Genomic DNA, 25827 nt, shown 5'->3' with positions numbered 1-25827 from the left:
CCAGAGTAGCCTGTTCTCTATGAGTAGAGCACAGACTCTCACAGACTGTGCGTAAGTAGAGAATCCCACACATGCACAAAAGATTTGGGACCTTAAGACCCCAGGAAGAAAGGTCCAGAAAAGTCAGATCCGCAGCCATTCTGTTTTTTTGGGGTCGGGTGCCCCCTAGCAGCCCTAAACCGGCCACTTATGCCCAGGGCCAGCCCCGCCCTAGGCTTACAAACATAAATTTCCACAAAACACACCACTGTTACTGAATTCACAATAATGAACAGAGACATTTACTCAAACTGACAAACACAAATCACAAAACAAGTCCATGCTAAGTACACAACTTGAAAGTCATCCATCATGTTGAGTGATTTTCATAATCAGTACCCTCTAGTCCCTTACAGCAGAGGACACAAAAACACAAGTAAGCCAACCAATGGTGCCAGATGCCACCTGTCTGTTTATTAGGGACGTTGCATTCTTTCTCTCTCTCTCTCTCTCACACACACACACACACGTTCAGAGTTCATATGAGAAATTGTTATAGCCCTGGGATATTGTACATTTAATATATATTTTATAGTTGTTGCCAAAATTTCAATTTGTACATGTTTAATGTTGGCTACATTTCAATGAAGTTGATACAGCAAGGCATGCACACAACACCAGTGGTTATGGTTTTAATGGGAGACTTTGGCTAATGCATTTCCAGTACAGACTCAATGGGAAAACAATCAGTACAACCACAACACAGGCTTTGGCAGACCTCTAGACCTGCTGCGTTCCTCATAAAGAGAACAGTCTTTTCCTTAAGCTCTCCACTACATTTTTGTTTTTAAGACAAGACTGATTTATTTAATCATCAAGAACCAGAATATACAAAGCAGTGGTTGAAGCAGCCAAATAGCAATCATGAAATATAACTGCACAAGAAGAGACTAAGAACACCAGGGTGGGAATGTTGATAAAGACCATTGTCGACACAATTTCTGAGTCACCCAGACATAACATAACCTAAAATAAAAACTAAAAAACAAACAGTATCTTGGGTACAAATGGTACAAACTTGTGTGAAATGCATACGGAACATTACCAAAGCCTTAAGATTTAAGAGGGGGTAATTAACATTGCAGAAGCCAGCCCCCCAAATGGGGTCAAGCGTCTTTAATCATGGAGGCGTTGGAGGCGTTTTATCATGAAGGCCATCTGTTGTGTATGGTAGCAAAATGACAAAATTATGTTATAATACTGTTTATGCACCCGAATGGTTGTTTTATGCAATAGAGTAAGGTTCTTCGAACTCTCTCTCCCTTTCTGAGTGAACTGAGAGGAGTCTTTGAAGCTTGGGCTGGCATCTGATTAAGTGATGGCTATAAAACCAACAGCCACATTCCATTCTGATTAGTGGTGCAGGAGAGGGAGATGTCTCCGGCCTGACTGAGCCTGCATTCCAAAGATAAGATGTGGTGGTTGTCTTGCGATAGAGATAGCCTGGAGGAGTAGAGCAAACATTTTATTGTGTTAACAGTTCAGCCTGGCAAAGGATTAACTACTAGCAGCAGTAAACAAAAAGGATTTAAAAAAGACCAAATTAATAATGCTAACAATAGTCCATTAGCCCTGCTTAAAACTTATCTTTGGTCTTCATTGAGTCTGAGATGTCACCCTGAACATGTGGAGAAGGGTAGATCTGTCTGCCTCTGAATCAGCTGGTCAGCAGTTAACTATGTAGAGAATGTGCTCAACTCATACGGATACAAAATAACAAAACTGATCAAAATAGCACAGATTCTATTTGCAAAGGTTTACATTTTTTATTTTGCGTAAGAAACCAATAAATAACAGTTTATAAAAAGAGAGGACAGGCCTCTATGTTTTAGGACTCTGGTTCAATGTAATATCTTGGGGACAAACAAAATCAAATCAAATTTTATTTGAGCGATGGTAGGCACCAGCACACTCGTAAGCATTCATTCAAACAGCACTTTCGTGCATTTTGCCAGCAGCTCTTCGCTGTGCTTCAAGCCTTCAGCTGTTTATGACTTCAAGCCTATCAACTCCCGAGATTAGGCTGGTGTAACGGATGTGAAATGGCTAGGTAGATAGCGGGGTGCGCGCTAATAGCGTTTCAAACGTCACTCGCTCTGAGACTTGGGGTAGTTGTTCCCCTTGCTCTGCAGGGGTAACGCTGCTTCGAGGGTGGTTGTCGTCGATGTGTTCCTGGTTCGAGCCCAGGTAGGGGCGAGGAGAGGGACGGAAGCTATACTGTTACACTGGCAATACTAAAGTGCCTAGAAGAACATAGGCAAAGGTATATGACATACAAATCGTAGAGATAAATAGTCCTATAATTCCTATAATAACTACAACCTAAAACTTCTTACCTGGGAATATTGAAGACTCATGTTAAAAGGAACCACCAGCTTTCATATGTTCTCATGTTCTGAGCAAGGAACTTAAACGTTAGCTTTTTTACATGGCACATGGCACATGGCACTTCTCCAACACTTTGTTTTTGCATTATTTAAACCAAATTTAACATGTTTCATTATTTTTTGAGGCTAAATTGATTTTATTGATGTATTATATTAAATTAAAATAAGTGTTCATTCAGTATTGTTGTAATTGTCATTATTACAAATAAAAAAAAATATTTATTTATTTAATTTAAAATCGGCATCGGCTTTTTTTGGTCCTCCAATAATCGGTATCGGCGTTGAAAAATCATAATCAGTCGACCTCTAGTTGTGTCATCAGCAAACTTAAATGAGGGTGTTGGAGTCGTGTTTGGCCACGCAGTCGTGGGTGAACAGGGAGTACAGGAGGGAACGAAGCACGCACCCCGAGGGGCCCCAGTGTTGAGGATCAGCAGTCTTGCTCACATGTGCTACCGAGAGTGTGATCACACAGTCGTCCGGAATGGCTGGCGATCTAATGCATGCTACAGTGTTGCTTGCCTCGAAGTGAGTATTAAAAGGCATTTAGCTCGTCTGGTAGGCTCGCGTCACTGGGCAGCTCGTGGCTGGGTTTCCTTTTGTAGTTTGTAATAGTTTTCAAGCCCTGTCACATCCGACGAGCATCAGAGCCGGTGTAGTAGGATTCAATCTTAGTCCTGTATTGACACTGCCTGTTTGATGGTTCTTCTGAGGGCGTAGCGGGATTTCTTATAAGCGTCCGGATTAGTGTCCCGATCCTTGAAAGCGGCAGCTCTAGCCTTTAGCTATCCATGGCTTCTGGTTGGGACATGTACGTACGGTCACTGTGGGGACGATGTCATCGATGCACTTATTGATGAAGCGGTATACTCCTCAATGCCATTGGATGAATCCCGGAACATGTTCCAGTCTGTGCTAGCAAAACAGTCCTGTAGTGTAGCATCCGTGTCATCTGACCACTTCCATATTGAGCGAGTCACTGGTACTTCTTGCTTTAGTTTTTGCTTGTAAGCAGAAATCAGGAGGATAGAATTATGGTCAGATTTGCAAAATCGACGGTGAGGGAGAGCTTTGTATGTATCCCTCTGGTTGCACATGTGACATGCTGGTCAAAATGAGGTCAAACAGATTTAAGTTTGCCTGCATTTAAAGTCCCCGGCCACTACGAGCGGCGCTTCTGGATGAGCATTTTTTTCTTTACTTATGGCCTTATATAGATATTTGAGTGCGGTCTTAGTGCCAGCATCGGTTTTGGGTGGTAAATAGATATAGATGAGAACTCTCTTGGTAGATAGAATACCTCATGATAAGCTGTAAACCACACTATCTCAGGCGAGCAGTACCTCGAAGACTTCTTTAATATTAGAAATTGTGCACCAGATGGTAGTGGAAGTTTACTCACTCGCCTACGAATTCTCAGAAGGAAGCCCGACCTCCACCCCCTTTATCTCCGTCTTTTCTTCTCGCAAATGACAGGGTTTGGGCCTGGTCTCGAGAATGCAGTATATCCTCTGCGTCGGATTCGTTAAAGAAAAAAATCTTTGTCCAGTTCGAGGTGAGTAATTACTGTTCTGATGTCCAGAAGCTGTTTTCGGTCATAAAAGACAGTAGCAGCAACAATATGTACAAAATAAGTTAGAAACAACAAAATAGCCCAGTTGGTTAGGAGCCCGTAAAATGGCAGCCACCCCCCCGGTGCCATTATTTAAAGCATACATAAAGCACAAGCTCTTCAAGGTGAAGTTGAACACGCCATGTAGACAGCGTTGCGGAGGAGTACATACTCCGCACATTATGTCTTCACTTCAGCTTCCTTTGATTCACCGTTTCCTGTTTTTTTGTTTCCACTTGTTCCTCCTCATCAGCTGGGCGCTTCACAGGGTGGTCAACCTCCTCATCAGCTGGGTGCTTCACAGGGTGGTCAACCTCCTCATCAGCTGGACGCTTCACAGGGTGGTCAACCTCCTCATCACAGCTTCTTCTGCATCCTTAGCTGCATCCAGTCCCTCTCCATCCTCCTCTTCCTTCTCACCCTCAGGGGTTTCTTCAGAATCATCTGCACAATTGGTCTTCTTCTCTGCACCATTTGTGTGTGTTCCATTGCTGTTGGCTGGTGCGTCCCGACTGCCATTCTCCTTCTCCTCCACCTCCTCCCTCTCTTTGAGCTCCTTTTCTGAAATCTCGGTGGTTGTGGTCGTGTCTACTGCGGTATCAGCCATATTTAGTTTAATATAAGGGTATAATATGTTTCAGAAATAAATAGTGTTCTATAGTCTTCTTCTCTGCTTCTTCAACAACATCTTCCTCTTCTCTGCTTCTTCAACAACAGCTTCCTCTTCTCTGCTTCTTCAACAACATCTTCCTCTTCTCTGCTTCTTCAACAACAGCTTCCTCTTCTCTGCTTCTTCAACAACATCTTCCTCTTCTCTGCTTCTTCAACAACAGCTTCCTCTTCTCTGCTTCTTCAACAACAGCTTCCTCTTCTTTGCTTCTTCAACAACAGCTTCCTCTTCTCTGCTTCTTCAACAACAGCTTCCACTTCTCTGCTTCTTCAACAACAGCTTCCTCTTCTCTGCTTCTTCAACAACAGCTTCCTCTTCTTTGCTTCTTCAACAACAGCTTCCTCTTCTCTGCTTCTTCAACAACAGCTTCCACTTCTCTGCTTCTTCAACAACAGCTTCCTCTTCTCTGCTTCTTCTCCTCAACAACAGCTTCCTCTTCTCTGCTTCTTCAACAACAGCTTCCTCTTCTCTGCTTCTTCAACAAGAGCTTCCTCTTCTCTGCTTCTTCAACAACAGCTTCCTCTTCTCTGCTTCTTCAACAACAGCTTCCTCAACAACAGCTTCCTCTTCTCTGCTTCTTCAACAACAGCTTCCTATTCTTCTGTTGCTCTTTTCTTCACCTTCGCTTTTATCATCCCCATTGTGTTCCACACCTCATCCAGTTCTCCTCCATCTTCTTTTACTTCCTCCACATCTCCGTTCACTCCTGTACTGCCCAGCTGAAATAGAGGAGAGACTGTAAACATACTACAGCATCATTCTGCAGCATAATGCAGGAAAATCACATTTAAAAAAAAATATTAACAGCAAATGACAGTTAACATTGTTGTTTGACATTATTGTTATGTCAATTTAAACGAACTACTCTATCATAGTGTATAATAGTGTAATAAATAAGTAAATATATGCATGTCAGAAGTTATGAAAACCCTCTAACAGCTCTGTAATATCACAACATTAAAAACTAGCAAGTCTCAATTTGAAAGTCAAACAGATGACAAAGTATTGCACTTCACAAAGTCTAAAACATAGGCTGATTCATTGCACTTAATTCTCCTACCTCGAGATCTCTGTTGGACAGAAGCACACAGTTGAGTCATGACTTCAGATACACCTGAAAGGGAGACGAAGAGAAAGAACCTCAAACTTTTACTGAACACAATTATTCAAAACTGTGTAGGAGGCTTCACTAATGATGGATTATGTAGCTGGCTTCAAGTGTGCGGAGAGTATAAGTGTGTGTGTGTGTGTGTGTGTACCTTGTTCCGTAGAGAGCGGTCCTCCAGGCTGTGTACCCTCAAAGTGATCCAAACCACAAGAAGCCACCAGAGGGAGAGAAGGGTGGGACTGAAGCACCCACACCCCTCCTGCCAGCCCCTTTAAAACACCCACTAGGCCTGCAGCGAATGGAGAGGAGAAGAGGAGGAGGAGGGTTTAGAGAAAAAAGAGACTGTAGTCAAGGGGAGAGGATCTCACAGAACACAAAGGCATGCAACATGCACTCACATACACAAAAAGCTTAATCGGACTATCAGAAGATAATTATTGCTGCTAAAGGCAAAACAATTCAGTTAAACAGAAGCTTCAAAGAGCACATATAGCAAATGCATCTCTAATGTAGCACAATGGCAAATACAGTTGAAGTCAGAAGTTTACATACACTTAGGTTGGAGTCATTAAAACTCGTTTTTCAACCACTCCACAAATGTCTTGTTAACAAACTATAGTTTTGGCAAGTCGGTTAGGACATCTACTTTGTGCATGACACAAGTAATGCTTCTGATAGGCTTATTGACATAATTTGAGTCAATTAGAGATGTACCTGTGGATGTATTTCAAGGCCTACCTTCAAACTCAGTGCCTCTTTGCTTGACATCATGGGAAAATCAAAAGATATCAGCCAAGACCTCAGAAAAAAACATTGTAGACCTCCACAAGTCTGGTTCATCCTTGGGAGCAATTTCCAAAAATCCTGAAGGTACCACGTTCAGCTGTACAAACAATAGTACGCAAGTATTAACACCATGAGATCCCGCAGCCGTCATACCGCTCAGGAAGGAGACGAGATTAACGTACTTTGGTGCGAAAAGTGCAAAATCAATCCCAGAACAACAGCAAAGGACCTTGTGAAGATGCTGGAGGAAACCGGTACAAAAGTATCTATATCCACAGTAAAACGAGTCCTTTATCAACATAACCTGAAAAGCCGCTCAGCAAGGAAGAAGCCACTGCTCCAAAACCGCCAGAAAAAAGCCAGACTACAGTTTGCAACTGCACATGGGGACAAAGATTGTACTTTTCGGAGAAATGTCCTCTGGTCTGATGAAACAAATATAGAACTGTTTGGCCATAATGACCATCGTTATGATTGGAGGAAAAAGGGGGATGCTTGCAAGCCAAAGAACACCATCCCAACCGTGAAGCACGGGGGTGGCAGCATCATGTTGTGGGGGTGCTTTGCTGCAGGAGGGACTGGTGCACTTCACAAAATAGATGGCATCACGAGGGAGGAAAATTATGTAGATATATTGAAGCAACATCTCAAGACATCAGTCAGGAAGTTAAAGCTTGGTCGCAAATGGGTCTTCCAAATGGACAATGACCCCAAGCATACTTCCAAAGTTGTGGCAAAATGGCTTAAGGACAACAAAGTCAAGGTATTGGAGTGGCCATCACAAAGCCCTGATGTTAATCCTATAAAAAATTTGTGGGCAGAACTGAAAAAGCGTGTGCGAGCAAGGAGGCCTACAAACCTGACTCAGTTACACCAGCTCTGTCAGGAGGAATGGGCCAAATTTCACCCAACAATATTGTGGGAAGCTTGTGGAAGGCTACCCGAAACGTTTGACCCAAGTTAAACAATTTAAAGGCAATGCTACCAAATACTAATTGAGTGTTTGTAAACTTGGGTCACTGGGAATGTGATGAAATAAATAAAACCTTAAATAAATAATTCACTCTACTATTATTCTGACATTTCACATTCTTAAAATAAAGTGGTGATCCTAACTGACCTAAGACAGGACATTCTTACTAGGATTGAATGTCAGGAATTGTGAAAAACTGAGTTTAAATGTATTTGGCTGAGGTGTATGTAAACTTCCGACTTCAACTGTACATACATGGAGAAAAATATAAAGAAGCTGACATGGAAAAGTACTGAAGCAGATCACTAAGCAACTGCACAATCATTACAACAAGCGGAAAGAGACATCGACTCCCACATTCCCCTTTCCGCAGACCTGCGGAAGATGGCGAGTTGGTCATGTGTGTTGCCCACTGTAACACTGTCTTGGTTGGCAGGGAGGGAGAGGGCTGTGGGGGGGTACTCCCCAAACTGCCTCTAGAACAGGACGCCTCTGGGGAGAGGCTGGATCATACACTCACACCTAACAGCGGGGGAAAACGATTAAATCAGTAAAAAATAGGTTGCTTTTGTTACGTTGTTAGATAGATGAATAAGGCAAAGAGACGCGAGTCAAGTTAAGATGTTTAATGGTTTGCTTATGTAGCAATGATACAAACCATATATCAGGGTACTTGAACGTGACCAATTAAGTGATAATGCCCGAGAAGACGGTGTTTGGAGGATATATTGGCACGGGTGTTGTTAAGCTCAAGACGAAGTCCTGGGCATTATCACTTTTATACAATGGTTTACCAACATACTCAAATTATGACTGACATATTTTCATTAAAAACATTATTTTTATGAATTTATTCATACTATTTCATCCTTCCACAAGACAGAGTCCCGGGTTGCTACCCAAGCCGGCTGGTCGTTCGTTCTGTCGGTTGCTAGAGACTAGAACCAGTCGTTCAGCCTTTTTGTTCTGTATCTATGGATGTGACCCTGTCGTTCGTTCCATTTCCATACATGGCTGGCAACGTTCTTATCCCTTGCTTGCTAGCTAGCCAACTACGGCTAACTTAGTCACGTCAAACAGTGAAGCCAGAATAATAACAGTAGCTGCATTTGCATAAGCTGTTTTCTAGTAACATTTATTTGGATACATCCATAACAATGAGCTAATGAGGCGCAATTTCGCCTGGCATAGAAAATGTGCTCTCTCCTCAGGACACTGTTGTTCAGAGGAGCTAGTCAACAACACAGCTAACACAATCACTTCAAAAAGGAGATGCTTTTTATAGTGGAGATCAAGTTTATAAGTTGCTTGGCTGGGCTGATGAGACAGTGGATTGCGCAGTCAGATGGAACAGAGTAAATAGACTTCATAGATTTAGCTGGTGGTAACTTGTGGAATAGACACCGTCTGGAATGCGGTTTTAACCAAATCAACATTCAGGATTAGAACCACCATCTGTATAATATGTATTAAGCTTTAAAAGGACAGTTTCATCCCCAAAAAATGTACTGAGCTGAGCAAAACCCAGTGTGCCAAAATGTACTGCGCTGGCCTGGTTGCGTATCTAACAAAATGCGTCGAACTCCTGACGAATGTATCGTTTGAGTACAGGGAAAGACTCCAAGGCTGGCTGAGAAGACCAGCAGACCCAGTCTAAGAACAGGGCTTGTACAGGGAAAGACAGACAGACAGACCTGGTGTTGACCTGTGCAGGTGTCTATCTTGTCTGAGTCTGCGATGAAGGCCATGTCTCGAACCCACTCTGGCACCCGCAGGTCCAGCCAGTCATTACGCACCTGCAGCATAAAGAAGCTGTGTCAACGCACCCAACACCGAAACATAACATACTATGTAGACATTCCCACTGTAATTCCTTGAAATGTAGTTGTTAGACTCTTACATTCTTGGAGGTGAAGACCGGTGTTCCAGGTCTCTCCGGATCCCAGGCCTTCAGGCCGTTCTCTTTCCCTCCTGCAGCCACTTGGTTGCATTGCGAGGGATTCTGTCGCATCCGACAAACATTCTTCCCAACATTTATTCCAACCTAGATATAGGGACAGGGGTTATGTTCAAGAAAATGTCAGTCAACGTCAATCATTCATAAGTATATGTAACAACCTCTAGGAAGCCTGAGTGGTATTCTGGCAAAAATCTATCAAATGTTATTTATAAAGCCTTTTTTACACCAACAGATGTCACAAAGTGCTTATACAGAAACCCAGCCTAAAACCCCAAACAGCAAGCAATGCAGATGTAGAAGCACAGTACAGGAGTTGTTGTTCATTCACTGTGTCTGTATTGCCCTCCTGCCAGACCCTCAGCAGTCCTGTCTCCACACACGTGATCAGAGCACTGCAGAGACACAGGGAGAGTCGTCCAGTGTCTACATCAGTATCCTCAACACATGACCACAGAGCTGCTGGTGTGTAATGACAGTGTGCATGAACAACAGCTCCTGTACCGTGTTATGACCAGTGTCTTTATCTACACAACTATACCGGTCTGTGACGGAGAGTCCTGTGAACCTGCCCTGGTTGCTCTCCCCACACTGTCTGGTCTCAGTAATTACATTTACATTTTACATTTTAGTCATTTAGCAGACGCTCTTATCCAGAGCGACTTACAGTAGAGTGCATACATTTTATTACATTTTTACATACTGAGACAAGGATATCCCTACCGGCCAAGAGCAGACGCTCTTATCCAGAGCGACTTACAGTAGTAATGATGCCCTTCTCTGTCCTGAACCACTTCACTGTGCCATTCACAGACCCCACCAGCACCTAGAACAGACAAGACAGGTAAGTAACACAATGGCCCAACCACAATGCAAACATTCAGACCTATGTGCACTCTAAACACATCAATGACCAACAGATCAGACATCATCAAGGGCTCCATTACTCTCTATAGCCCCCCCCCACCCCCCCCCCACACACACCTCAGTCTCCTGTGGATCGCCCCAGCCCAGGACACACACTTCCTGCTCCCGACTGAGGCAGTTCATCTCACAGAAGTTGAATGCCTGTTTTTTGGATAGGCTCACACCTAATGAAACAAACACACAGTGTAAATGATAGCCATTTAAATATCCTGATAGTGTACATGGCCATCATTCCTAAAACAATCTGTGATGCATTAGGGAAAAGTATTGTCAAACTAGGGAAGTTAGCTAGCAAACATGTGGGTTGCTAGATAGCTAGCTCTAACAAATTGCACACACAACAAAATGACAGCATGGCTAATTTACTGAGTTACATAATTTTTACCTTTCAATATCCCTGTTTCTGATCCAACCCATACTGAACAAACTTGACTTATGTCTTCCATGAACAAGAAAGATTGTCAAGAAAACAACAACAAATGTTCTAACACGTTATGACGTGTCCAAAATGTCCTCCGTAGGGATACACTACTCACCGGAATTCTGTTACGACCTACATTTTCATATATAAAATATGCAGCAGATGGTGCTCTTGAGCTTTACATTTTATATCAGTCCAAGCTATCCAAAATCCACAGGCATTAATGCACACAAATAATATTAGTCAGACTGATATTTAAGAGCCATACAGTACATACCGTGCACAGAAAAACCCCACAAGACACCAACAAAGAACAAATTCATTTTGTTGTTGTTTCTACATTATGTAAGATTCCATTACTTCATTTTCAAAATGTGTTTTAGTTTAATTTCCTTGTTGTATGATTTTTTTCTCACATTTTCACATTTGTAATCATTGAGGTAGAGTAGGGGACAGGCAGAGGAGAAGGTGGCTAATCAATCAGAGGAGAGTTTATGAGTCTTCAGGTCACCCTGGGGGATTTACCAGAGATTAGCTGTTGGGACAGATTTAGTGGGTGACAAAAGACGGGCCAGGGATGGGGATTACGGGGAAACAGCATGGGCACTTTAAAATCAAAAGCCAAAGATTTGTGGGAATTAAAAAAGTGTGGAAATCCTCTCAAGAGAAGCGTGCCAGAGAGACTGACAATGTCAGGGTAGAAAGGGATGAGAGTGAAAACAGCAGGACCACAGAACGAGAGAGGTAGCTTGGAGAGAACAGAGAAGGGAGGGAAAGAAAGTAACAGAAATAATCCCATAATTACAAGAAAAGAGTGAAAGCCTTTTCATCTTTCTCAAAATGACTGAAGAATAGGACACCAGTGTCATGACAAAGGGGAAGAAGGAGTGAGAGTGAGAGAGAGCAAGAGATGAAGAGAGAGAAGGAGACATAAAGAGAGAGCGAGCGAGAAAGAGAGAGAGAGAGAGGAGACAAAGGGAGAGCGAGCGAGAAAGGGAGCAGAGGGAGGGATAGATAGAGACAAACAAGGGAAGCTGACAAAAAAAGATTCAAAGCTTTCCCTGCCCCCTCGTCCATATCTGGGGAACAAGGGAATACGGCAACAGATAAAAGCCAGGGAGAGAGGGACCTAGAGAGAGAGAGACTGTTGAATGAACTTGGCCATTATATTCTAGGGAGATACAAACATTTCTTTATATCAGACAGTCAGAAAGAGAAGAAGAAGAAACTGAGGAGAACAGAAGATGAGGGAGATTCTTTCTTCAAAATCGTTCCATTCTTTTTTTAGAGGAAGAAAAGAGAAAGCATAAGGGGGAGTTTTGGAGAGAGAGAAGCAAAAGAGGAGGGGGGGGGGACGAGATAAATAATGAATTAACTTCGACTTCAAGGGCTGTGGAGATGTTTTTCCTTTCTTGAGAAAAATAATCGTACCAAAATAACAAAAAACGTCTTAATAACATCTGACATTGTTGATTCTCTAAATGTAGTTTTTTCACCCTGCAAGTGAGCACTGGAAAGCATATGCGTGAAGAAATATCATGGACGCGACTGAGATGGATAGAGAAAGGCAAGACAGAAAATTCTGACATGGTGTCAACCCATATTGACAGAGACAAAGTGTGGAGAGGAAGAAGTGGGATATTCAGTGACAGACGCATCTACCCCCAGACACAGGTACACTCTGATCAATATTAAGATCAATCGAAATATCCATTGTTATCATCACAGATGATATTTATCCTGATACATCATTCATCAGTCTTTATTTCTTCTAGACTTCAGCATGGAGTGCCTAACAATGATATCGTATTTCAGTTTGTTTATATTCTACTCTACACATTACAACACCATTTATCAAATCATTTCAAGCTGTTATTGTTAAAGTGATCATTTGATTGTAAGCTAATAATCTTTGCTCATTTTGTTATTATAAATTATCACTAATAGCTATCATTGTACGAATATTTGTTTAATTGTACATGTATGAATTGCTGTTATTGGATGAAAAGCAAAATCCTTCCTCTTTACATGAGTGGAAAATTATTATATGACTCTAAAAGTATAAACAGTCATCGCTTGAAATATCAGAATAGAATAAAAAACATCTCTTTTGAATAATATCTAATACCATTTACCACCATTTTTCCTATTACAGATGTTTAATAACAGTTACATTGTTCTTGAAATATGTGCCATCTTCAGTGGCAAAGTGGACATTATAAAAGGGAGTGGGGACAGACACGTTAAGTGCACAAAAATCCCTGTCTGTCAGAATCAGAGGAGGCTGGGACCAGAGGAGAGAGCATTGCTCAACTGTAGCTGTTCTCCCTGAACAAATGTGCCTGTCGACCGCTTTACAAAGTCTATGTGTGAAAAGCCTTTGCACAGACACATGAAAAGGGAAGAGGAACTCAAGAAGAAGGACCAACTATGTAACCTAGATAAGCTGAAATAGAAAGACCACAGCAGACTGGAGAGCGGAGTAGGATTTCTTTCTTCCAGAACTTCTGCTCCTCACTTGGACAATAAGGGCTCTCAATACAACTTTAGAGGGAGGGCAGTCAGAGAGTCAGGGGTAGGGAGAGAGGAAGAACAGACAATAACCTCCTGAGAGAAAGGAGGGATAGTGCGCAATAGAGAGAGGAGGGGAAAGTTCCCCCTCTCTCGACCCATCTCATCGTCAGGCTGGCTGGTGCAGCCACGGCGTTCACCTTCGCGGCCTTCTGCTACATGCTCACCTTAGTGCTGTGTGCTGCACTCATCTTCTTCGTCATCTGGCAGGTGAGTTGAGCTCACACACACACTCACCTAAACCATGTTTTTAGACTCTGGGTGATCGTGATTCTCACCTAAAGCATGTTTTTAGACTGGGTGTTGGTGATTCTCACCTAAACCATGTTTTTAGACTGGGTGATGGTGATTCTCACCTAAACCATGTTTTTAGACTGGGTGATGGTGATTCTCACCTAAACCATGTTTTTAAACTGGGGGATGGTGGTTCGGCAACATTCTCTTGTGTGCATTGTGACTCATACCTTAAATAAAGAATTGGTTGGTCTGTAACCAAGGTGAAATATTCTAAGAAATATATATAATTCCAGGTGATGACTAATAGTAGAATGAGACAATACAATAAGTGTAGCGTAGCCATTGGTTGGTGTGAATGTGTGTCCATGTGCCCATGTGTGACTCATTATTTTTGTTATTTATATCAGTACTGTAAGTCTGTGTGTGTGTGTGTGTGTGTGTGTGTGTGTGTGTGTGTGTGTGTGTGTGTGTGTGTGTGTGTGTGTGTGTGTGTGTGTGTGTGTGTGTGTGTGTGTGTGTGTGTGTGTGTGACACCCCAAACCGGAAGTCTATTATTAATATGAGCTAGTCTCCCGAGTGGCGCAGCGGTCTAAGGCACTACACCTCAGTGCTAGAGGAGTCACTACAGACCCTGGTTCCATTCCTGGCTGTATCACAACTGGCCATGATTGGGAGTACCATAGGGCGGTGCACAATTGGCCCAGCGTTGTCTGGGTTTGGCCGGGACAGGCAGTCATTGTTAATTTAAAAAAATTCTTAACTGGCTTGACTAGTTAAATAAAAGGTTAAATAAATAAACAAATATAAAATAAAATAGTCAAAGCTAGTCATAAAGTGTCTCAGTAGAGCATTGGGCCACCAGAACAGCTTCAATGCGCCTTGTCATAGATTCTAGAACACTACTGGAAGGATGCAACACCATTCTTCCACAAGAAATTCCATAATTTTGTGTTGATGGTGGTGGAAAACGCTGTCTCAGGCTCCGCTCCAGAAACTCCCGTAAGTGTTGGGTTGAGATCTGGTGACACACACACACACACACACACACACACACACACACACACACACACACACACACACACACACACACACACACGTTCCTGTGAGTCCCCTCTTTTAAAGTCACTGAGATCTCTTTTTCTAGCCATGGTATCCAAAATAATGGGCAATTGGGCATCTTTATACACCGGGCATTTAAAAAGAAAGCAGGAACCACACCTGTGTGGAAGCACCTGTTTTCACTATACTTTGTATCCCTAATTAACTCAAGTGTTTCCTTTATTTTGGCAGTTACCTGTATATTTGTGTACCAGCTTACTGACTGCAGAATTGATTAATGGAATTTGTACAGGCGTCACTGGAGACCTCTGCACAATCAGTATTCTACATGTCTAAAGAATCAGACACAGACTGCACAATAGCCAGAGCTCATCTATCTCAGCTGTAGCCTTCTGTCTAGGGCAGGGATAGGCAACCCTGTACCTGGAGAGCCGCAGGTACTACAGGATTTTGTTCCAACTAGGCACCACACCTGACCAACTGAGCTAACTGATCAGTTCAGTGATTGCCTAAATTCAACACACCTGGTTTTCCAGGTTGGTTAAATAAAACAAACATGAAGTGCCTGCGTCTCTCCAGGACTAGGTTTGCCTACCTCCCTAGACGGAGACATTGTTCATTTGAAATTCAACACAGCATTATCAGATCAATACAAAAGACTGGCTTGAAATAACTAAAGTATTGACTAATGAATTGACTAGTGGGTGAGAATGCACTACATATGAGTCAGTCAATGTGTGAGTCTGTGTTTGTGAGAGAGATGGGGGAGGGAAAGAGTATGTCTGTGTGTGTGTGTGTGTGTGTGTGTGTGTGTGTGTGTGTGTGTGTGTGTGTGTGTGTGTGTGTGTGTGTGTGTGTGTGTGTGTGTGTGAAGAGAAGGTGAAAAGGGGGAGAGAGAGTGTGTGTATGTGTCAGCAACAAACCATGTTATTGAGAATGCTTATCAAATTATAATTTTGTTCCACCCCTTCCCCCCATCTGCCTCCATCCATGGTCCCCCCTCCCCCCCCCCCCATCTCTGTGTGGCTCTCAACCAATGACACGGCTTGTTCACTTTTATAGTAACCATGGTGCCCGCTAAGGGATCATCGGATCACCATGGAAACTGCATCTGTTTACAACAGAGAAGAGCATGAAACAGAGAAGGGGGGGGGTGACATAGATCGATAAAGGTATTGTTGAGAGTAAAAGACAGATGTGGAGATGGAGATTGGTCTCTGAAAGGGAAAGATGGATGTCACAGGGAGAGAAGAATGTTGAGAGGTGGAAAGGGATGCTTAGATGGAGATCTCAGAGAGCGAGAAAGAGAGAGTCAGAGTATGCGAAAGGTGCAAAAGGATGATTGGAGGTATGGGGATGGAAAACTGAAGATGATAAGAAATATTGAGAAAAAAAATAAGCTAAAAGGTATGTGATTGGATTGAATGAGAATAACACAGTGAAAGAACACATTTAGATATATCCAATGGCAGAAAGTTTACCCATATACACTGTACATGTCTTTTTAGATTATTGCGTTTGACGAGCTGCGCACAGACTTCAAGAACCCAATCGATCAGAGCAACCCTACCAGAGCGGTAAGGCCCCATGGCTTATGAGAGGGATTGGAGTTCTGTGAAGTGTGACCCAGTTCTGTCCGTGTCCACCTACAGTCACTTCCACTCAGCTGTGAAGAGCAGAGCACCGTAGACAGACAGGCACACATGGACCATGGACACTTATTCAAATAGAACATTTTTGTTTATTTTGATTGTTTTTTTAATCATTTTTGATCTAAAGCATTTACTCAATGTAACGTACCTTCTATTTTGCCAAGTATATTCTTGCTATACTGTACACAAGAACATTCTCAAACAGAGCCAACAGTAGGGAAATGTGATTATTACTTTTGTGAGGGTGTTTGGCAAAACTATTAGCTAGATATCTGACTCTCCTTTCTCTCTGTTCACTTTTCAGAGGGAAAGAATTCTGAATATTGAAAGAATCTGCAACTTGCTGAGGAAGGTGAGTGGCTCCCAGCCCACGTATACACACACACACACACGCACGCACGCACGCACGCACGCACGCACACACACACACACACTGCTCACCTAGTGGTGGAGTGGAGGATGAGAGTGACAGAGAACCTTGAAAAAATATATATGCATCTATTTTGAGGACTGAGATCGATTGATTCACATCTCCCCTCCTTCCTGTAGCCCACCTCAATCTCGCTCACTCTCTCAAACTCACAACAATCACACACACACACCACACACCAGCCTGGTCTCATAGACTAGATGTAACATAATAATGTAAATCCGGGACACTCAAATTAGTATGATATGTTGTGTTTGGTATGGTAAGTGATGGAAAAGTACCCAATTGTCATACTTGAGAAAGTATAGATACCTCAATAGAAAGTTGCTCAAGTAAAAGTCAGCTGGTAAAATACTACTTCAGTAAATGTCTAAAAGTATTTTGTTTTAAATATACTTAAGTATCAAAAGTAAATGTAATTGCTAAAATATACTATAAATCATTTAAAATTCCGTATATTAAGCAAAGCAGATGGCACCATTTTCTTGTTTTTAAAATGTATGGACAGCCAGGGGCACACTCCCACACTCAGACATTATTTACAAAATACGCATTTGTGTTTAGTGAGTCCACCAGGCCAGAGGCAGTAGGGATGACCACGTGTTTCTTGATATGTGCTTGAATTTGACAATTTTCCTGTCCTGCTAAGCATTCAAAATGTAACTTTTGGTTTTCAGGGAAAATGTATGAAGTAAAAAGTACAATATTTTCTTCAGGAATGTAGTGAAGTAAAAGCAGTGGCGTGCCGTGGGCCTGGGGCCTGGGCCTTCAGTGAGGTACTACACAGTCCCACCCGAATTAATCCACCTCTTATTACCATCATTATGATGCCATGGCTCTAGACACTATACATTTAGACAGAAACGCAGTATAACCAGGCGTTGCGTCACCTTGAAATTGACAAATTGACATTTTTGGGTAAACAGTGTTTACCCAAAAACATGACACAATCAATGAGTCTTTTCAATATTTCCCTTCACCTTTTCATTGTGCAGCTCCGTTGCACTGCGCGCTTGTTTTTTGAGCTGTAGATCCACTCCGGTGTCCCCAAAAGTTTTCAAAAGCACAATTGCTTGTAAGTGCCCAGCCGTACTTTGGCGTCTCGTTGCTGCCTTGGTTAGACAACTCAAGTTTGCAAAGCCAGTGTGGCTCCAAACACCAAATCGATCACTTGCAAATAATAGGCATTCCCAGCAGTACAGTTTGCAGTGCTTCTCGGAGCCTGTGAGCCATTGACAGCGCTCGTAGTTGAAACTTTGAAAGTGGCTTTCCCGCCTGTGACAGGCTTTGTGGCGTCGGGCGACCTCTCCTTACAATGTCTAACTTTTCTTGAAAAGTTCGTCTTGAGAATGGCGTTATAATTATATCCTCGACCAAATCGATATCTTCTCCTCCTTCCGCCATTGTGGGTTGAAAAAACAGCTTAGTAGTACGCGAATTAATTTGTTTATCAAATTCAGTTTCCTAGATCTGCATAGACCTGCCCATAGGACCTGCCTCTCAATATTGGTAATCCAATCAAAAGACGTGCACGCACTACGCCTGCTAGCTGGCTCCTGTGTAACACTGGAGCCAGCTAGCAGGCGTACAATAGCCAACTCTAAAGCTGATTGGTTGACACTAAATTTTCATTTCCATTCACTATAAGCTACAAGCGCCCGCACTGTTGATTCTGAAGGCCTGAGGGCAGATTTTAGACCCCTGGTAACACATGATGGCTGAATATGATTGGATAAAAGATCTAACATAAAGACCAGCCCTCCAAATCTCAACCTGGGGCTGGAAGCAGTGCAACCAAGAGGAAAGCTATGAAATGAAGAGTATAACTCTTACTCTGGGGAATAATTTAATACATATTTGTGTGAAAATATATTTTTAAAAACAATTATATTCTGATGATGTTTAGGCCAGCAGAGAAGGCCTTGCAGGCCCTGACGGCCCACCACTGAGTAAAAGTAAAGATATAAATAGTAAAAAAAAAAAGTAAAGTACAGATACCCCAAACATCAACTTAAGTAAAAATACTTTATAGTACTAAAGTATTTTACACCATTAGGTATGGTTACATAAGACAGATGGGAACTTGTAACGTGAACATATAACGCAAACGTCTAGCACTAGGGAACCCGAATGTCTAGCAACCCAAAGATTGCGAGTTCGAATCTCATCACGGCAGTTGAGGCTGCTGAGGGGAACACGGCTCATAATAATAGCTGGAACAGAGCGAATGGAATGGCATCAAACACATGTATTTGATATCATTCCACCGATTTAGCAACTTTAACTACTTAATACTTTTGAGCTACTTTGCAATTACTTAGCATTTTATCTAACCCTTCACCTAAGCATAACCATAACCTTTTTAGCTAACCCATCCCCTAGCCTTAACCCTTTAACCTAACTCCCAACCTTAACCTTAACCCTAACACCTAGCCTAGCTAACATTAGCCAGCTAGCTAATGTTAGCCACTTAGCCACCTAGCTAGAATTAGTAACATATCATACATTTTGCAAATTCGTAACGTACTGCACGAAATGGGTGATGGAAATCCACAAATGAATACATACCATACGAAACGTAACATATCATAGTAAAGGTAGTGTCTCAGATTTACATACAGAATAATACGAAATGCTCTGAGACCAGGTTGCACACACACTATAATTAACTGGCTTTCCATACTGCCACCCCACCCTCATTTCCTCTGTCAGTGTTAATGGGCAAGCTATAGAGCCAATGAGGGGAGATTGAAGGAGGGAACACCTGGAGGTCTGCAGGCCTGCAGGCCTGCATTCTTTTAAGAAAATCATAACTAAACTCTATCACTCTCATTCATATGAAAATTGCAGCTTTTTCAAAGCATTTTGTCGTGAAGTGTTTATGATAATGACAGAGTTTGCATTTGTGTGGCCATGTGCACCCTAACGGTCTGTATTATTCCTAGCTGGTGGTGCCAGAATACTCCATCCATGGGCTGTTCTGCCTGATGTTCATGTGTGCTGGAGAGTGGGTCACCCTGGGCCTAAACATCCCCCTGCTCTTCTACCATCTTTGGAGGTACACAACACAACCAACTTCCAGCATTCTATCTCAAGGCTTTTTAGTTGTATCTGTTGTAAGAACGCTCTCTCTCTCGTCAGGTTTTTCCATCGGCCAGCAGATGGGTCAGAGGTCATGTATGATCCTGTCAGTGTGATGAATGCTGACATCCTGAACTACTGTCAGAAGGAGTCTTGGTGTAAGCTGGGCTTCTACCTGCTCTCCTTCTTCTACTACCTGTACAGGTGAGGTCCTATTAATAAAGCCATCTCTCATCAGTCCAGCCGGTTCATTGGTGAACGTTGATCTGTATGAATGGGAGCCTCCTCTTCTTGCTGCACAATAACCGCTGTCAGTTGTTATTGCTTGGCAATGTCACATTAACACTGGTGTCCTCCTGTTCTCTTTTCTGCCTCTCTCTCTGTCTTTGACAGTATGGTCTATGCCTTGGTGAGTTTCTAAAACACAGAATAGAAGACCAAGAGGAGATTGAAAGACAGAAAAAGAGAACGAGCAGGACCAAGACCGGGTGATGTCACTCACCCCTCTTTCTCACCACCCATTACGCCATCATCACAGACCATGATTTGCTCTCCTCAAATCTTTGGATGGAGGGACGAACCTTGGAGGACATTGTGAGGAAATAAGGCAAAGAGACGTTGTTGAGCTCAAGACTGCAATCCATCTAGAAGAGGAGCAGACATGGAAGAGCCACAAAGGAGGAGGAATGAAATAAAGAAGGGAAAGCGAGAACACATCTCAACTAGTATACGTGTTGCCTTGATCTGACCACATCACTTCTTAGGGCCTGCAGGTCACCTCTGCTATTCTTAGTGATAGTCACTCAACTGTGAATTTATAAACTTTGTGTTGCCTAAATCCTAACGTAGATGTTGCAGATTCATATCCTTCCATTCCAATAAACCATTTTAGAAAAGAAAATACAAAATGCACAAAACGTATTTAGTTCTTCTACCGATTTGGTATTTCGATAATTCAGTAGTTGTGGTAGATCATTTTCTGAGGATAGGAAAAGTTGTTTCATCAGATAAATACACCATTCACTGCTACTATTTCAAACCAGAGTGATAGTAATTGTGTTATTCACAAATATAAAATGTATGAACTCATAAATTACATGCGATGGGCATAAGCTTCTGTAAAGGATCGTGGACACCCTGGAGCAGTGTTTGAGTCTAGGTCCATCCCAGTCAAGGCACTATCTCCCAGACCCCAGTCCCCACCCAGGGAAAACAGGCATTCCAACACATAATTATTCAGGATTGAAGGGGATGTTTTGGCTCTGGGTGACTTGGTACTTGGGTGTTTAAGTATTCTGTGTTTGTCTGTTTTGTTCTAGGCAGGAAGGGCTGATTTCACCTAGACTTTCCAAAGAGCTCTGCGCTCCATGATTCTAGATCATGGAAACCTCATTCAAGAAAAGCCATTTTAAATTCACAACAACAGCAATGTGCTCATAGCCTAGGAGAGATGACTGTACATGGGATCGTATTTCCTCTGTGGAATAATACTGTGTGACACAAGTAGCAGACAAGGCTGCTGAAGATGACGTTGATAGATCGGTTTGCTGTGATGACTATGTCAAGCGCAGTAAACCGTCTCACATAGAACACTATGGTTGGACTTACATAACTGTTCTCACTCAAGTGTTACAGTGAATGTTGGCAGACACTTGACTCTTGGTTCATTTCAAAGCCGTGACTTAGCTGGTGCTGCGCTCATCATCATGTAACCATAGCTCTGTGTGTAGCTCATTGATAATGATCACACTGTGTGATTTTAAAATCATTAGAGAAATGGGTAATACTGGAACTTGAAAAATACTGTGTGATCATGTGTTAACCATAAACTGACCATAATTGTAGTAATTAATTGTTTACAACAAGTCCGATAGGTTTCATGTTGGCATCTGAAAACAGCGCCCTGCATTATAGTGGAGCCACTCACATTTGAGTAATGTGTCAATGTTGTTCAGCTAGGTTTCTTGTGCCAAGACATACAGTGTGTTCTGTTCATCATGACAGTTCCCTCCAAAACAGGACTTCAACCCTGACAACAATGTGAGTAAATCACAGACAATCGCTAAAGCACAAAACGGGGGGTCACAAAGGAGAGGAAATATAGCTAGGTTGACCATTAATGAATGTCATAATGCAATTTATCAGAATGAATTAATTAATATACAGTATATTGAAGAATAACTATTTGATACTGTCTTTTACACATCTCTCATCACTGTATGCTATATTTGTTGGTGTGCTAGTTTGTATTCATTATAATACAATATGATATACAGTACACAAACAGCAATTCACATATTCTAATAAAATAGCAATGTGTTGCAATATTATGTGGTACAACTATTATGTTACTATATACAGTACCAGTCAAAAGTTTGGACACACCTACTCATTCAAGGGTTTTTATTTTGACTATTTTCTACATTGTGGAATAATAGTGAAGACATCAAAACTATGAAATAACACATTTAATCATGTAGTAACCAAAACAGTGTTATACAAATCAAAATAGATTTTATATTTGAGATTCTTCAAAATAGCCACCTTTTGCCTTGATGACAGTTTTGCACACTCTTGGTATTCTCTCAACCAGCTTCATGAGGTAGTCACCAGGAATGCATTTCAATTAACAGGTGTGCATTGTTAAAAGTTAATTTGTGGAATTTCTTTCCTTCTTAATGCATTTGAGCTAATCAGTTGTCTTGTGACAAGGTAGGGGTGGTATACAGAAGATAGCCCTATTTGGTAAAAGACCAAGTCCATATTATGGCAAGAACAGCTCGAATAAGAAAAGAGAAACGACAGTCCATCATGACTTTGCGACATGAAGGTCAGTCAATACTGAAAGTTTCAAGAACTTTGAAAGTTTCTTCAAGTGCAGTCGCAAAAACCATCAAGCGCTATGATGAAACTGGCTCTCATGAGGACCCGCCACAGGAAAGGATGACCCAGAGTTACCTCTGCTGCAGAGGATAAGTTCATTAGAGTTACCAGCCTCAGAAATTGCAGCCCAAATAACTGCTTCACAGAGTTTAAGTAACAGACACATCTCAACATCAACTGTTCAGAGGAGACTGCGTGAATCAGGCCTTCATCAAATCAAATCAAAGTTTATTTGTCACGTGCTCCGAATACAACAGGTGTAGACCTTACAGTGAAATGATTACTTACTGGCTCTAACCAATAGTGCCTAAAAGGTATTAGGTGAATAATAGGTAAGTAAAGAAATAAAACAACAGTAAAAAGACAGGCTAGAAAACAGTAGCGAGGCTATAAAAGTAGTGAGGCTACATACAGACACCGGTTAGTCAGGCTGATTGATGTAATATGTACATGTAGATATGGTTAAAGTGACTATGCAAATATGATGAACAGAGAGTAGCAGTAGCGTAAAAGAGGGGGTGGTGGGTGGTGGGTGGCGGGACACAATGCAGATAGCCCAGTTAGCCAATGTGCGGAACCACTGGTTGGTCGGCCTAATTGAGGTAGTATGTACATGAATGTATAGTTAAAGTGACTATGCATATATGATAAACAGAGAGTAGCAGCAGTGTAGAAAGAGGGGTTGGGGGGGACACACAATGCAAATAGTCCGGGTAGCCATGTGATTACCTGTTCAGGAGTCTTATGGCTTGGGGGTAAAAACTGTTGAGAAGCCTTTTTGTCCTAGACTTGGCACTCCGGTACCGCTTGCCATGCGGTAGTAGAGAGAACAGTCTATGACTGGGGTGGCTGGGGTCTTTGACAATTTTTATGGCCTTCCTGACACCGCCTGGTGTAGAGGTCCTGGATGGCAGGCAGCTTAGCCCCAGTGATGTACTGGGCCGTACGCACTACCCTCTGTAGTGCCTTCATGGTCAAATTTCTGCAAAGAAACCACTACTAAAAGGACACCAATAATAAGAAGAGACTTGCTTGGGCCAAGAAACACGAGTAATGGACATTAGACCGGTGGAAATCTGTCCTTTGATCTGATGAGTCCACATTTTAGATTTTTGGTTCCAACCGGCATATCTTTGTGAGACACAGAGTAGGTGAACGGATGATTTCTGCATGTGTAGTTCTCACTGTGAAGCATGGAGGAGGAGGTGTGGTGGTATGGAGGTGCTTTGCTGGTGAGACTGTCAGTGATTTATTTAGAATTCAAGGCACACTTAACCAACATGGCTACCACAGCATTTTGCAGTGATATGCCATCCCATCTGGTTTGCGCTTAGTGGGACAATCATTTGTTTTTCAACAGGACAATGACCCAACACACCTCCAGGCTGTGTAAGGGCTATTTGACCAAGAAGGAGAGTGATGGAGTGCTGCATCAGATGACCTGTCCTCCACAATCACCCGACCTCAACCCAATTGAGATGGTTTGGGATGAGTTGGACCGCAGAGTGAAGGAAAAGCAGCCAACAAGTGCTCAGCATATGTGGGACATCTTCAAGACTGTTGGGAAAGCATTCCAGATGAAGCTGGTTGAGAGAATGCCAAGAGTGTGCTAAGCTGTCATCAAGGCAAAGGGTGGCTACTTTGAAGAATCTCAAATATATTTTGATTTGTTAAACACTTTTTTGGTCACTTCATGTCTCAAAGTAATGATGGACTGTCGTTTCTCTTTGCTTATTTGAGCTGGTCTTGCCATAATATGGACTTGGTCTTTTACCAAATAGGGCTATCTTCTGCATACCACCCCTACCTTGTCACAACACAACTGATTGAGAAGAAGGAGGAAAGAAATTCCACAAATGAACTTTTAACAAGGCACACCTGTTAATTGAAATGCATTCCAGGTGACTACCTCATGAATCTGGTTGAGAGAATGCCAAGAGTGCGCAAAGCTGTCATCAAGGCAAAAGGTGGCTACTTTGAAGAATCTCAATAGTAAAAATGAAGAAAAACCTTTGAATGAGTAGGTGTGTCCAAACTTTTGACTGGTACTGTATATTTGTTAATAATTTGATTCGGTGATCCGGTAGTGGTGCACTGGGTGTGCATAGTTAAAAATGCAAGTGATGGAAATTCAATGTTTGATTTTGTCTCAGCTGTAAGTAACAGGTGATCAAGAGAAAATTGGAAGAAGGGAAAGTATAGTGCAGCGGAAGCAGCCAATACGTTGTGTGTAGTTAAAGGTTACACAGGTTTGAATTCTGAAGGCCATACCTTTGTTATGTCTCTATCCCAAGAAATTCCATCTGCTATGGACTGGAGGGAACATAGAGTGCAGGGCACACACCATGAGAAGAATACAATATACAACAGCTCAGGATTGTACATCTACAAAAGAGCCAGTATGATGGAGGAAGTGAGTGTGTTAATTATGGGGGTTGGAGGGGCTGGGGGCAGAGTGGGTGAGGGAGAGTTGGAGCGGTAGAGACAGACAACCTGACATAGAGTGAATCTCATTCTCCGGTGTCACCATGGCAACCACATTGAGTTAGGGTGAGTCAGTAGGAAACTATCTTTTCCTCACTCTATTGCTCTTACTCAAAACTCTGCTAAGCGTGTGCTAAAGCTTGGAGAATAAATTCACAATGGAAACACATAGAACACTTAAATGGGATGGTAGAAGTAGAGGTATATACACGATATAGCAAAGAGATTATCAAATCGTATCCTTATTAAACTCAGACACACAGCAAAACATCTCTCTACATCACACACACACAAGTCGTATTATATACACAACACATGTGTACGTAAGGATTCACATAAATGCACCCCCCCTTCTCAGATACTAATACCACATCTTTAATTCATTCTGTGGCTCTTCCTTTTTTGCCCCCTCTGCAATAATAATTTCTCAACTCTGTCACTGCACTCTCTCCCTTCTCTCTGCCTCCAGGGAGATGTTTCCATGGAAACTGGTTACAATAAATATGTTTGAAACATAAAGTACGTGATTGGCATATGCACATGCATGCAT

The 25827-nt window shown here is 42.2% G+C and overlaps 3 protein-coding genes across 4 annotated transcripts; 1 reads left to right on the top strand and 2 right to left on the bottom strand.

The window, feature by feature from the left end:
* Positions 1-2472: 2472 nt before the first annotated feature.
* On the bottom strand, positions 2473-5365 carry LOC139537095 (prothymosin alpha-like). The gene is made up of 2 exons (XM_071337987.1): positions 4400-5365; positions 2473-4334 (listed from the first exon to the last, which is right to left on the bottom strand). The coding sequence occupies exons 1-2, from the start codon at positions 4643-4645 to the stop codon at positions 4227-4229; spliced, it is 354 nt and encodes a 117-aa protein (XP_071194088.1). The 5' UTR covers positions 4646-5365; the 3' UTR covers positions 2473-4226.
* Positions 5366-7959: 2594 nt separating this feature from the next.
* LOC139537094 (WD repeat-containing protein 74-like) lies at positions 7960-10998 on the bottom strand. Of its 2 annotated transcripts, XM_071337986.1 has the most exons (6): positions 10845-10991; positions 10517-10623; positions 10293-10358; positions 9476-9619; positions 9270-9371; positions 7960-8097 (listed from the first exon to the last, which is right to left on the bottom strand). In XM_071337986.1, exons 1-6 carry the CDS (start codon positions 10903-10905, stop codon positions 8092-8094), a joined length of 486 nt encoding a protein of 161 aa, XP_071194087.1. In that variant the 5' UTR covers positions 10906-10991; the 3' UTR covers positions 7960-8091. The 2 variants fall into 2 exon arrangements, with proteins under 2 accessions (XP_071194087.1, XP_071194086.1); XM_071337985.1 differs by lacking the exon at positions 7960-8097 and having other exon boundaries at positions 8187-9371; positions 10845-10998.
* A 658-nt stretch (positions 10999-11656) lies between these two features.
* On the top strand, positions 11657-22237 carry LOC139537093 (protein cornichon homolog 2). Its single transcript, XM_071337984.1, has 7 exons — positions 11657-12554; positions 13036-13661; positions 16256-16324; positions 16704-16751; positions 19775-19887; positions 19971-20114; positions 20304-22237. The coding sequence occupies exons 2-7, from the start codon at positions 13611-13613 to the stop codon at positions 20329-20331; spliced, it is 453 nt and encodes a 150-aa protein (XP_071194085.1). The 5' UTR covers positions 11657-12554; positions 13036-13610; the 3' UTR covers positions 20332-22237.
* Positions 22238-25827: the final 3590 nt, after the last annotated feature.

The sequence above is a fragment of the Salvelinus alpinus genome, chromosome 13 (assembly GCF_045679555.1).
Source record: "Salvelinus alpinus chromosome 13, SLU_Salpinus.1, whole genome shotgun sequence".
In the NCBI taxonomy this organism is placed as follows: domain Eukaryota; kingdom Metazoa; phylum Chordata; class Actinopteri; order Salmoniformes; family Salmonidae; genus Salvelinus; species Salvelinus alpinus.
The sequence above is the reverse complement of the archived record's forward strand: the minus strand, read 5'-3'. Positions and strand labels throughout refer to the sequence as shown.